Source organism: Lissotriton vulgaris, chromosome 4_1, assembly GCF_964263255.1.
Source record: "Lissotriton vulgaris chromosome 4_1, aLisVul1.2, whole genome shotgun sequence".
In the NCBI taxonomy this organism is placed as follows: domain Eukaryota; kingdom Metazoa; phylum Chordata; class Amphibia; order Caudata; family Salamandridae; genus Lissotriton; species Lissotriton vulgaris.
This window is the reverse complement of record NC_141691.1, coordinates 1592113056-1592126996: the sequence shown is the minus strand read 5'-3', so window position 1 is coordinate 1592126996 and position 13941 is coordinate 1592113056. Positions and strand designations below refer to the sequence as shown.

The 13941-nt window shown below is 49.2% G+C and overlaps 1 protein-coding gene across 6 annotated transcripts in view; it reads right to left on the bottom strand.

Annotated features, from left to right (window-relative positions):
• CSPP1 (centrosome and spindle pole associated protein 1) overlaps positions 1-13941 on the bottom strand; it is a 1363238-nt gene that overhangs the window by 594463 nt on the left and 754834 nt on the right. For all 6 annotated transcript variants that reach the window (XM_086965839.1, XM_086965840.1, XM_086965843.1 and 3 more), the window contains one exon: positions 5025-5177. In XM_086965839.1, the coding sequence (XP_086821965.1) occupies positions 5025-5177 (153 nt within the window). The remainder of the gene's footprint in view (positions 1-5024; positions 5178-13941) is intronic.

Here is a 13941-nt window from a genome sequence, read left to right as displayed (position 1 = left end):
TTTCCTCTTCTAGTTCAATAAACTCAAACAACACATGCTCAGAAGACACTAATGTTCAACAGGTTAAGAGATAGAACCTGCCATCTGCCTGTCAAAGTCAAAAGTGGCAACCAATTCAATAGAAAATAAAAGCTTACCAGACTCCTCATTCAAGTTTAATGGGCATTATACAATAAAAAGAGGCTACAAATGAGGAGGTATTGCAAGAAATGGGACTATGACACTCTCTGACTTAGCTTAAGGTATATCTGAATTTCATGAAAACTGAGGATTACTTTCTTGAGAAGTTTCTGAAATTGATCTTCTTTAACCTAGAGATTATTCAATTGATCTCAGAGTGAGAGTCTGCTACTGTGATTGAGAGTCCTGCAATCTTTCTAAATCTTTACGAAAGACAAGCTAACTTTGTCAGGCAATTTGATGTTATATGACATCTGCATCATTGCCCAGACCACTCTAGCCTTAGCAGGTATAAGAAAGAGCTGCAACTTTACGGTTTCAATTTGGGAAGTGATTTTTAAGCCCATAGCCAATTTCAATATGGCACCTATCATGCTAATTTTTTTGAAGCTTAAATTGTTGATCTGTTGGTTAAAGAAGATACAGATTTTTTCAGAAAGTTCTCCTTTCATCTTTCTGTCTGTTAAAACTGACATCTCATGTGGATTCCCCAGGGATCCTCCTTGAGCACCACACTATTCACAGTTAGATCCTTTAGTATTGAAATCGTACCATTTGCTGATGCTACACAAATATTTGCCTTCATTTCCAGTGGCTATGAACAGACTCAGGGATGTCCCCTCCTATATGTTCACCATTGGTGGTTGAATGAAGGACACCTGTTTGAAACTCAACAGTGAAAAAAACAAGTTCCTTTTGTTGGTAAACTCGCTTACAACTTGTCTTCTGCCAGGTGGCCACCTGACCTCAGCCCATCCCCCATTCCTGCAATGTCAGCCAGAAATGTGGGCATCAAGCTAGACCACAACCTCTCCACGGCTAATCAAGTAGCCCTAGCTTGCCTTTATATCTTATGCATGCTACAAACAAATCCTTAATGTCTTCCCCTATCAGCACAGAAAACCATGGTGCAGGGACTTATATTCTCACTGCAACACCCTTTCTTTGGGCACTGCCGATCACTTGATAAATCATTTGCCACGGACTCAAAACTCTGCGACAAGGCTTATTCTTTATCCTCCTGCCATATCTCCTACCACCTAACATCTCAAAGGACTGCACTTCCTCCATGTACATAAAAGGAATCTTTTTAAAATCCCCTATATCACACATATAGCCATCTGTGACACAGCACAATCTATCTTAACAAAAAAGTTAATTTTCATCATCCCTTCTGCACACTTCGCTCTGTTCTTCTCAGAAAAGTGATTTACCCCAGAATCAAGTGGATCAGAATCAGAGGTCAATCATTTTAACTCCTTCTACTTATCGTTCCCAGTCTGATTACACTCATTGCAAACAGGATTTCAAATCTGGCTATTACAGTAACCTTTTAGGGCTGCCTTTTTCCCTTTTTTTCCACAGTAGTTATTTTGGTGCCCGAACGCCTCCCTGAAGGTAATTGGTCATGCTTTATAAATGACATAATGATAACATTAACTTTGCAGTTGTATTTGCTAGGATAACAGTTTGCAGGGAAATACTGCCTGGAGTATCACACAAAATGTCAATAATCCTGCCCCCACAACAGATTTGACTATGCAATTCTGGTTGCCAGGAGGGGTTTACAAATGTATTGATCCCTGATTACTAGCTCTAAATGTATCCGAAGATTAAATGGCAGGGGGTCCTGAATGATGAACCTGCAAGTAAATCAGTATACGTCCCCAAAAAATGTTACCATACGAGAGTAACCTTTTCTTATATTGGCTTTCTATGCAAAGACTCCCATAACAGTAAAAAAATAGCCACCAGAATGGCCTAGAGTAAATTCCTTAGATAAGACACAACTATTGTTTACTACAAGTACTGATACCACAAATGGGTTGATCTTCTGAGCTCAAACAAATCACAGCCAGTGGCATCTCGGTAGGCCAAACTGCTCTTGATGCCAATAGCCCAAAAGGATATTATTCAGGTCTATGTGTCTTGCTCTTAGGGCCTTCCATGCAACATGGTCAGTAACCTCAGGAGAAACTAATTTGATATATTCCCTGGTGCACTCTTACATCCTTTGGCTTAGTATCTCTGTAGGTTCCATGTTTAAATGGTCCACTCAAGTAGCAGTTCCTCACCATACCTGGAAGCAGTGCTATAAAACTCGCCTCCCCTCACTCTTGAAAGAGTATAAATTTGATTTCTTTTTGTAAAGAGCTGAAGACCTATCTCGAAGGGATAATTCATCGAGGAGATCGCTGGATGAACAATTCTACAGTGCATTAGGGACTGAAAACCACTGAGTAACAGAGAGCTCAATAAATGGTATTTTATTAACGTGTTTAATTTCAAGCCCTATGCCCACTATGAACAATATTGTGAGCATATGCATTACAGATTTAGTATAATTTTTTATTTACCTGTCACCTTCTAAACTTGGGCTATTTGTCACGTTATTCCTGATGGTTTTACTTCTCACAGTGTCATATTTTGTAATACATACTTAAATAAAAGCCAATCTTCACACAATATATAAACCCACAGAGTGTTGGTTTGTTGCTGTCAAGACATTTGAGGATTTCCGAATGTCTCAATGACATGCACAGTGAGGTGCAAGCCAACCGCGCACTACATAAAATAATCATTGCTCTACACAGCTGGCAGGTAGCGCTCACATAAGGCTCAAGGCCTCGCACAGCAATGCATTACATTTGGTAAGGGTTTTGCTCCCCCATTATACCAGAGAGTGAAGGAAATTATTATTGTGACTGTATGATCCTTTATTTACTTTGGAATTTCTTGCACTTGTGATGCTTTACTTACAGCTTTGCTAGATCCGCTGCGGCCACCAGCATACTCAATTATCGAATCTTGGAGGTGGGTTGAGATTACCTCAACTGGAATTATTGCACTACGTTAACAACGAAAATAAAATTCCCTTGTTTGAAAGGCATTAGCCTGCCACAGGGAGAGAATTTTTTTTGAGAAATAAATATGCAGTTTAATGAAGATGAGGTGTGAAAGGGACCACGAATAGTGTTTTAAAGGTGTCTGGGTCCGCTATATAAAGCGGTACTACAAGCAGCACCATCTCCTCACAGCAGATTCTCGAATGGGGTATCCTGTGGGGTCGAGGCCAATACTCTGAGTTGGAACCAAGAGTTTTTTTTATTTACACCATTCGAACGTCCGGTGAAATTAAGCTATACACTATGCTATGCAGCATTTAATGCCTAATGACATATTTGGTTTTCCTTTTGCTTTAACCTCGCTATCCTGTACAAAGCATATGCCTTGTGACTCTCGCTATAAGCCACAAAAGCACGTCTATGACCATATTTCTATTGAATCTAATTAGAGTTTTAGCCTGTAGCACAACAATAACTATTTCCATACTCCTGCACAATTTTGGTAGGTTTCAAAAAGAACACTAGGGAAAGTAGCAGCTCACACTAATGCAATATTTTAGAGTTAAAGCATCTTAATTAGGTGACTTCGTAGCACCTGCAGAGGGACAGATGATGAAAGTACAGAATAAGAAAACAGTACCAATGCCAGTAGACATAGTAATGCAATGCCATCCTATATATACACAATTCTCCCACAGAGGAAGGCCCCATGATGAAGGAAGCCACATATTGGGGCGACAGCTTGTCCTCTTTAAAATAAATGTTACTCCTTAGGACATGGAACACTCATTCCACTGCAGGAAAACTGCGGCCCAATAATAATGTGATCCTCGGAGTATTAATACTTCCTGGTGTATTCAGCACAGGAGAAGAGCCAAGAAGCTCAATAACCTATTCTCCTTCAAATAAAAATACAGAATGATGTAAAAGGAATCTTAGAGGAAAAGGAGAACAGTCAGAGAACACATGCCTAATGGAAATAGAAGAAGTGGGTCTTTGGGGTTTTCCAGGATGCCAGGAGAGCAGGATGATATAACTGGCATCTGTAAGAGTTTCAAACGTTAGCTGTCACAATAGGAACATGCATGAATATTGGGTTTGGCTTTTTTCTGGATAGCAGTACATCCAGAGTTAATTCAATTTTACTATAGCATCAACTCAGGTTGCTATTAAATATTGAAGTAGATCTGTAGATTCTTTGTTCATTTTATTTTTGAACATTTAGCGTCCATAAACTTTGATGTTCCCATTCTTATGGAGATCTATTTTGCTAAAACAGATTAGTCTGTCCTTTGTGCCATGGAACACAATTAACTTTTTCTAGTACCTCTAACTGACAATTTCTTTACATGTTCCATACTTTCAGCATTCTTTGAAACAGAACGATAGAAAGCCGCATGTATAAAATACATCATCACTGCACGCCAACCAAAGTATCCAGAAACTGAAACAAAATAACAAAGAACATGTGCTATCCATTGAAAGAGGCCTAAGACAATGAAAATAAATCTTGGTTTCTAAATCTATTTCATATTTACCCGACGCTCTCAATTATTGCACTCACACTTAAGGAGCTTAATGAGGTACTACAAACAGTTGCCTTGTCAAAAAAAGAACTAATAACTAGAATATATAATGCACATTCTACAAACACCCTGCTTTGTCATAGTTTATACATGCTTGCTGTGCCTCCTTATATGCCTCGGGATAAATATGTAGATCAGATATTTAATTGTCTATACAATGATCCAAATTGTCAAAAGACCTCAAATAATTGAAAACTAACAGAACCACAGAGAAATTACATAATTCACATTACTAACACAGTAAAGCCAAAAACTCTACTATGTTGTATCTCTCAAAGATCAGACCAGCAGCGTAAAGGCCAATGAAAAGAACAAAAGATTACAAAAACATTCACTGTATTATCTTGATCAGTCATGACTGCTACAAGACTACATTGCTCTAAATCAGCGGCATCCCTTGAGTAATACGTACCTGCAATCTTATTGGTAGGTGCCGCAGTATTTTCAACTCTTGGGGTGGATAAACTTTGGTCAACCGATAATACTGGTCGTCTGTCGCTATAAGGTTTTGCTTCTGGGTTTTGATAAGCATCTTCATTTTGCCGGTGCATTCTGCTTAAATCAGCTAGAACGAGAAAAAGCAAATTACAATGGCTGGCATTAACCTCATGCGCGCTAGCGGTTTTCCAGCTGTGCGCTGAGATTTTAAAAAACCCGCGTTACATGACGAGCTCAGCTCGTCATGAGCGTACGACAGGCGTACCCTCATGACGAGCTGAGCTCGTCATGAGCGTCGAAAGGGTTAACATGCACCACATTTTCATTTGGAAGATCAGCACTACAATGGAATGTTGCCATGACGCTAATCAGATTTGTTATTCTATGTTACTTATTATCAAAGCAGCATCTTTAAAGTACCCATTTTCAGGTTAACAAGTTTTAGCAGTCATGAAAACTAAGTTTTATTTCAGGAGTTCATCATTCACAACTACTATTATACTCCTGACTGCATAGTGTGTACTACTGAGGTAGTACAGCTTGTTACAGCTTAAGTGTAAATATGTAATTTACATAATATAGATACATTCAGAATGTGCCAATGCACAAGTTACTACTTGTGTAACGATATATCTGTAAGAGACATTAGTTAGTGATAGATTCCTTACCTTAGAATATCCCCAGGCGTCAGACTGGATCCGGAAATTTTTGCGTAGCAATACCCCTGCGCGCTGGTAGGCGTCGTCTGCGGCTCCGCGTCCGTCGTCGGCGTCGTGAGCGCCGGGATGACGTCGTCGGAGTATATAGACGGCGCCCATGCGCGCTGACGTCAGTTCTGATAACACAGCTTTTCCGCGCCAGATACGCAGAGCCATGATAGAACTAACACTGGTGCCATGAAACTAGGGCCCTGAAAGGGGATGACCTTAACCCTAAATATCGGTTCGCAGAACGGGGAGGATGGGAGGGCGGTAAGGAATCTATCACTAACTAATGTCTCTTACAGATATATCGTTACACAAGTAGTAACTTGTGCATCTGAAAGAGACACGTTAGTGATAGATTCCTTACCTTAGAATAGATACCCCAGCAATACCAACCCCGGTGGTGGGTCTGCGAACCAATATCACACCAGAAAGTCCTGGAGAACGGAACGGCCAAAGAAGCCATCCCTCCGGACTTGACTGTCCAGGCAGTAGTGTCTCGCGAACGTGTGCAGCGAGGCCCACGTGGCTGCCTGACAGATGTCCTGCAGGGGGACACCGCGGCCCAGGGCAGTTGTCGTTGCCGTGGCCCGAGTGGAGTGAGCCCGCAATCCAGCCGGGGGCTCCTTCCTCGCCATGGAGTAGCATGCTTGGATGCACAAGATGATCCACCTGGAGATGGTCCGCTTGTGTACAGCCTTTCCCTTCTTCGCGCCCACGTAACCAACGAAGAGTTGGTCATCCACCCGGAATTGGCGAGTGCGGTCCAGGTAGTAGGAGAGCGCACGTTTTGGATCCAGACGGTGGAGCCTCTCCTCCTCTTTCGAGGGATGCGGAGGCGGAAAGAAGGTGGGCAAGGTGATGGACTGCCCGATGTGGAAGGCCGTAACAACCTTGGGCAGAAAGGAAGGTCGTGTACGCAACACCACCTTATCAGGATGAACAGACAGGAAAGGCGGAGAAGAAGAAAGAGCCTGGAGCTCACTCACCCTCCTGGCAGAGGTGATGGCAACCAGGAAGGCCGTCTTTAGAGTAAGGAGACGAAGAGGACAGTTATGAAGTGGCTCAAAGGGAGCACACATCAGATAGGTGAGAACAAGATTCAAGTCCCACTGGGGCATCACGAAGGGAACAGGAGGGAACATGTGCGTGATGCCCTTCAGAAATCTACTCACAATAGGGGACTTGAATAAAGAAGGCTGATCTGGTAGCCTCAAGAAGGCTGAAAGAGCAGAAAGGTACCCTTTAAGAGTGCCCAGAGCAGAGCCCTGCCGGGCAAGGGAAAGAAGAAAGAGCAGCACTTCCGAAAGGGGTGCAGAGAGGGGATCCACAGCCTTTGCTGCGCACCATGCCACAAATCTATTCCACCGGCAGGCGTATACCGACTTCGTGGAGGGACGCCTGGCTGCCAGAATGATGTCACAGACTTCGGGAGGCAAGTCAAATGGCCTCAACTGCCGCCGCTCAATCTCCAAGCTTGTAGGTGGAGACTGGACAGGTTCGGGTGCAGGACCGTCCCCTGCTGCTGCGACAGAAGGTCCTCCCGAAGAGGCAGACGAATCGGGGGATCGACTGACATGCTGAGTAGCTCGGGATACCAGTATCTTCGTGCCCAGTCCGGAGCCACAAGGACGACCTGGGCCCGGTCGCGCCTGATCTTCTTCAGCACTCTGGGCAGAAGTGGTATAGGCGGAAAGGCGTACAACAGACCGCAGCTCCACTCGCGACGAAAAGCGTCTCCGAGCGAGTGCCGCCTTGGAAACTCCAACGCGCAGAACTGCTGACATTGCGCGTTCTCTTCTGTGGCGAATAGATCTAACCAAGGCTCTCCCCACTGTCGAAAGAGACCTTGCGCCACGTCCGAGTTCAGACGCCATTCGTGATCCATCATGCACCGGCGGCTGAGTTCGTCCGCCCTGGCATTCAGAGAGCCTGCCAGGTGTTGAACCACCAGGGTCACGCCCTGATGTTCCAGCCACTGCCAGAGGCGCAGAGCCTCCTGGCAAAGGGTCCACGACCCCACACCGCCCTGTTTGTTGCAGTACCACATGGCGGTGGTGTTGTCGGTGAACACCTGCACCACGCTCCCCCTGACAGAGGGGAGGAATGCCTTCAGTGCAAGACGAATCGCCCGCAGCTCCAGAAGGTTGATGTGGAGCCGGGACTCCGCCGGAGACCAGAGGCCTCTGATCTCCGCCTCTCCCATGTGGCCTCCCCAGCCCTGGAGGGACGCGTCCGTCACAACTACGTGCTCCGGCTGGGGTAGAGAGAGGGGTCTGCCACTGACCCAGTCGCGGTCCGTGAGCCACCACTGCAGTTGCTTCGCAGTGCCCTCCGAGATCAGGACATGATCGGACAGGTTGCCCTGATGCTGGGCCCACTGAAACTTCAGGTCCCACTGCAGAGCCCGCATCCGCCACCTGGCGTGACGCACCAGAAGGATGCAGGAGGCCATCAGTCCCAGAAGCCGCAGCGTCAACCTGACCGAGACCCGGGATAACGGTATGAAGACAGGAATCAGAGCCTGAATATCCAGAACCCGCTGCTCGGGTGGGTAAACCCGAAACTGCGCCGAGTCGAGAACCGCTCCGATGAAAAGGAGCTTCTGAGAGGGACACAGGTGTGACTTCGGCACATTGATGGAGAACCCCAGCAAGTGCAGGAGGTCGGCCGTAGTCTGGAGGTGGGTGACGACTGTCTGGGGCGAGCCCGCCTTCAACAACCAGTCGTCGAGGTAGGGGAAGACTGACACCCTTTGCCTGCGCAGATGGGCTGCGACCACCGCCATCACCTTCGTGAACACCCGTGGGGCGCTGGTAAGGCCGAAGGGGAGCACGGTAAACTGAAAGTGCTCTAGGCCTACCGTGAACCGCAGGTAACGCCGGTGGGCCGGCAGGACGGGGATGTGGAAATAGGCGTCCTGCAAGTCCAACGCTACCATCCAGTCTCCTGGGTCCAGGGCAGCCAGGACCTGAGCCAAAGTGAGCATCTTGAACTTCTCCGTCTGGAGGAAGCCGTTGACGTTCCGCAGATCCAAGATAGGGCGTAGGCCCCCTTTGCCCTCCTTGGGTACCAGAAAGTAGTGGGAGTAACAGCCACGTCCTACTTCTGGCCCAGGAACGCGCTCGATGGCCCTCTTGGCCAAGAGGGCCGAAACTTCCTCTTGCAGAAGTTGCAAGTGATCCCCCGACACACGGTGGTATTGAGGTGGCATGGATGGAGGGGAAGACTCGAAGGGGAGGGAGAAACCCCTTCGGACAATTTGCAGCACCCACCTGTCCGAAGTGACTGCATGCCAGTGGGAGAGGTGATGGCGAACCCTGCCTCCCACAGGCGTCACATGGGCCTGAAAACTCGGACTAGGAAGGTTTTGAGGCAGGGGCTGCTGAGGGAGGTGTGGACTGGCCTCGCCGCTGACCCCGACCACCGCCGCGGCGGTTCCCACGTCCGCCACCGCGCTGCTGGATATTTTGCGGCGTGTGGCTGGCGGTCCGTGGTGGGGCGCCCCTTCCGTGGCCACGAAAGGAGCGAAAGGCACCCGATTGCTGGCGTGGGGCCGTAAGGCCCAAGGACTTGGCCGTGGCCCAGGAGTCCTTGAAACGTTCCAGCGCATGGTCTGCCTTGTCGCCGAAGAGGCGACGGCCATCAAACGGCATGTCCAGGAGGGTGGCCTGGACATCGGCCGAGAAGTTGGCGGACCTCAACCAGGCGTGGCGTCGAACCGCCACCGTCGTTGCCATCGCCCTGCCCAGTGAGTCCGTGGTATCCAGCCCACACCGGATAGAAAAACGTGCCGCATCTCGGCCGTCCGCAAGGGTTTGGCTGAGTTTAGCCCTGACCTCCTCAGGGCATTGTGGCAGCACCTCCGCAACCGTGTCCCACAGAGTGTGGGTGTAGCGGCCCAAGAGACAGTTGGTGTTCACTGACCGTAGTCCTAGGCTCACAGACGAGAAGACCTTCTTCCCGAACTGCTCATATCTCTTGGATTCCCTGTCGGGCGGGGCCGACGGGAATGCGGTCTGGGAGTTGGAGGCCTGGATGACCAGACTCTCGGGGGTGGGGTGGGTGGACAAAAAGCAAGGGTCGCCCGGTGCCGGGCGGTAGCGTCTGGCCACGTTCCTGTCCACAGGGGGGCCTGTGGCGGGCTTGGACCAAGTGCCCAGAAGAACGTCACACAAGGCCTCGTTGAACGGCAGGAGGGGCTCCGCGGAGCCGGACTGCTGTTTGAGGACCTCAGTGAGGAGATTAGTCCTCACGGCCGCGACGGGGAGCTGAAGGTTTAAGGCCTTAGCTGCCTTCGTCAACACTACACTGTAAGCAGAACCCGCCTCCGAAGCCACAGTCGGGGGCGACGTAAATCCAGTGTCTGGCGAGGTGTCAATACCACTGGCCTCCCCAAGCTCATATGTCCAGTCCTGATTCGACTGGCAATCACGTGCCAGAGGGTCCTCGGACCCCTCCCATTGCTCCTCGTCACCTGGCTCCTGGAGACCAGGATTAACAGCCAGGGCCTCCTCGTGGAGATAGAACTCTCCGAAGGCCGACGGAATCGGCGCCCAGCGGCGCCCCTCCGACTCCTGAGTAGGACCGTAGGAAGCATTGGGGTCGGCAACCACCTCGGCTGCCGGGGACGACACCTGAAGGGACGGCGCCGGCGAGGTCGTAAGGTCGACCGGCGAGGTCCCGGATCCGGAGCCGGATTCAGCGAGGTCGCGCGGCGCCGGGACCGAAGTCGCCAGCGGCGCCGGGGCCGAAGCACCCGACGTCGTCGGGGCCGAAGCGCCCGACCCGGAAGGACCTCCAGACGGAGCCGATCGGCCCGAAGGCGCCACGGGAACCGACTGAGGAGGGAGGGCCCTCATGGCCATGAGGTACCTCTCGACCTCCTCCTGCGACGCGCCGTGCCCAGGGACCCGAAGGTGTGGGGCAGGCGGCGACGCTTGCGACTCCCGCGGAGCCGCGTGGGCGGTGTCGCCCGAGTCCCCGGTCGCATCGTGCGAGCGACGGGGCGGGTCGGAGGATCGATGGTGTCGCTCCGACCTCTCATGCCTCTTACCTGAGGACTTGGAACCAGACGATCGGTGTCCACTCCCGGAACGTCGATGACTCCGACCTCGCGACCTGTCCCTCGACCTCCCGTGGGACCGGGACCGGGACCTGGAGCGGCGCGGGCCGACTGCCTCAGCTCGAGACGCTTGCGGGACCGCTCCCGCCTAGCCTTCGACGTCAGGGCCCGGCAGTCGGAGCAGGTTCGATCGTCGTGGTCGAGGCCTAAGCACTTCAGGCACCGGCGATGGGGGTCCGTGACCGACATGAGTCGGCCGCACTTCGAGCAAGGCTTGAACCCGGGCATCCCTGGCACCGATAGTCGAGAATCGACTAAATAGAGGATCAAAAAGATCAAAAAAATTTTCAGTCAAAAAGTGACTGGGGGTAGAGCTTCTTCCGGATCTGCGCTAGCTGGCGCGGAAAAAAGAAGAACTGACGTCAGCGCGCATGGGCGCCGTCTATATACTCCGACGACGTCATCCCGGCGCTCACGACGCCGACGACGGACGCGGAGCCGCAGACGACGCCTACCAGCGCGCAGGGGTATTGCTACGCAAAAATTTCCGGATCCAGTCTGACGCCTGGGGATATTCTAAGGTAAGGAATCTATCACTAACGTGTCTCTTTCAGATATATGTTTACAATATCTTATTCTTGAGGTGAACTAGGTTACTGCACAGTATATAGTATTTGAAATGTACATTTGGCATTAATTTGTGTTCAGGTTGTTGGCTTATTCCCCCCTTTCCAATAGATAAGTAGGAGAAACATATCTAATCTAGGGCTGTCATGTTGCACATATTAAACGACCCCTCATAAAATGCGATCTTCTTTCATGGTTTACCACTATGGCAGTGGGTAAGACCCCCTGTGCATAGGGTCAAAGTGTAAGAGAGGCAGAACTAGAGAGTAAAACTGAACTTAAGTAATTAATATAAACAAAATTATGTGTGTATGATTTTAAAGTTCTAATTGTACATATATCAATTAGAATTAATATTTTAGGAAAGCTGTGCACATGCATTTGGGGTGGCTGATGAACCGTAACACTGAAAAATATATGTACTAAATATGTTTCTTTACACCATGGGTTTTCATTTGGGCTACTTTTGTTTAATGTTCTCTTCTAGAGACCGAATCACTGGAGAGAGGCTGGATAAGGACTACGTATGTTTTACTCTACTGCTAGCATAAGTGCATAAAGTTAGTTACTGCTGTGGATGGATGTATTATACTAAAGAATTCTGACCCTATATCAGTTTGTTCTTGTAATTTGCACTCTCATAGAAGCTTTAACATTCATAGAAGCTTTAACATTCACCCTTTGTTTGGTTAATTCTTGTGGAAGGGGTTCAGGTGGTAGCATCATCAGATTATCCAAGAATGCTAGATCACAAATTTAGTTTTAAACACAAAGCATATGAAACAAGCATTGGCATAGCCAATAGGTCTCGCTTTTGGCCCATTCTAAGTATTTAGTTATGCAGCACAATATCCTTGGTGCAACCACATCAACTGTTGCGTGGATAAAAAAAAAAGGTCCCAAAGGCGAGACCTATTGACTATGCCAATGCTTGGTGTGGTTGTGTGTGTGGTTGTGTGTGTGTTTGTGTGTGTTTGTGTGTGTGTCACGTTCAGACTCCTCACCCATGCACACAAGGCTCTCCACGACTTGGGCCCGAAGTACCTCAACAGCCGCCTCACCTTCTACACACCCACCCACCAGCTCCGATCCGCCAGCCTCGCCCTCGCCTCCGTCCCAAGAATTCGGAAATCCACTGTCGGACGAAGATCCTTCTCCTACCTGGCAGCCAAGACATGGAACTCCCTCCCCACTCACCTACGGCTGACCCAGGATCACCTTTCCTTCAGGAAATTACTCAAGACCTGGCTGTTCGAGCAGTAGCGACCCCCCCCCCAGCGCCTTGAGACCCTTACGGATGAGTAGCGTGCTTTACAAATTTCTATGATTGATTGTTTGTGTGTGTGTGGTTGTGTGTGTGTGTGGTTGTGTGTGTGTGTGGTTGTGTGTGTGTGTGGTTGTGTGTGTGTGGTTGTGTGTGTGTGGTTGTGTGTGTGTGGTTGTATGCGGTTGTGACTGTGGGTGGGTGTGCGGATGTGTGGTTGTGTGCGGCTGTGTGTGTGGTAGTGGGTGTGGTAGTGGGTGTGGTTGTGGGTGTGTGTGGTTGTGGGTGGTTGTGGGCGGTTGTGGGGGTGTGTGGTTGTGTGGGTGTGTGTGGTTGTGTGGGTGTGTGTGGTTGTGTGTGTGTGGCTTTGTGTGTGTGGGGTTGTGGTTTTGTGAGTGTGGTTGTGGTTGTGTGTGTGGTTGTGGTTGTGTGTGTGGTTGTGGTTGTGGGTGTGGTTGTGTGTGTGTGTTGGTTGTGTATGTGTTGTGTGGTTGTGTGTGTGTGGTTGTGGGTGTGGTTGTGTGTGTGGTTGTGGGTGTGTGCTTGTGTGTGTGTGTGTGTATGTGTGTGCGGTTGTGGGTGCGGGTGTGGATGTGTGAGTGCGGGTGTTGTGTGTGTGTGTGTGTGGTTGTGTGTGTGTGTGTGGTTGTGTGTGTGTGTGTGGTTGTGTGCGTGTGTGTGGTTGTGTGCGTGTGTGTGGTTGTGTGCGTGTGTGTTGTTGTGTGTGGTTGTGCCTGTGGTGATGCATGTGATTGTGTGCGTGTGTGTGGGTGGGTGGTTGTGTGTGTGGTTGTGGGGATGTGGATGTGTGTTGTGTGTGTGGGGTTGTGTGTGTGTGGTTGGTTGTGTGGTTGGTTGTGTGTGTGGGGTTGTGTGTGTGGGGTTGTGTGTGTGTGGTTTTGTGTGTGTGTGTGTGTGTGTGTGGTTGTGTGTGTGTGTATATGGTTATGTGTGTGGTTGTATGTCTGGTTTTATGTGTGGTTGTATGTGTGTTTGTGGGTGTGTGTGGTTGTGTGTGTGTGGTTGTGTGTGTGTGGTTGTGTGTGTGTGGTTGTGTGTGTGTGTGGTTGTGTGTGTGGTTGTGTGTGTGTGTGTGTGTGTTGTTGTGTGTGTGTGGTTGTGTGTGTGGTTGTGTGTGTGTGTGTGGTTGTGTGTGTGGTTGTGTGTGGTTGTGTGTGTGGTTGTGTGTGGTTGTGTGTGTGGTTGTGTGTGTGTGGTTGTGTGTGTGTGG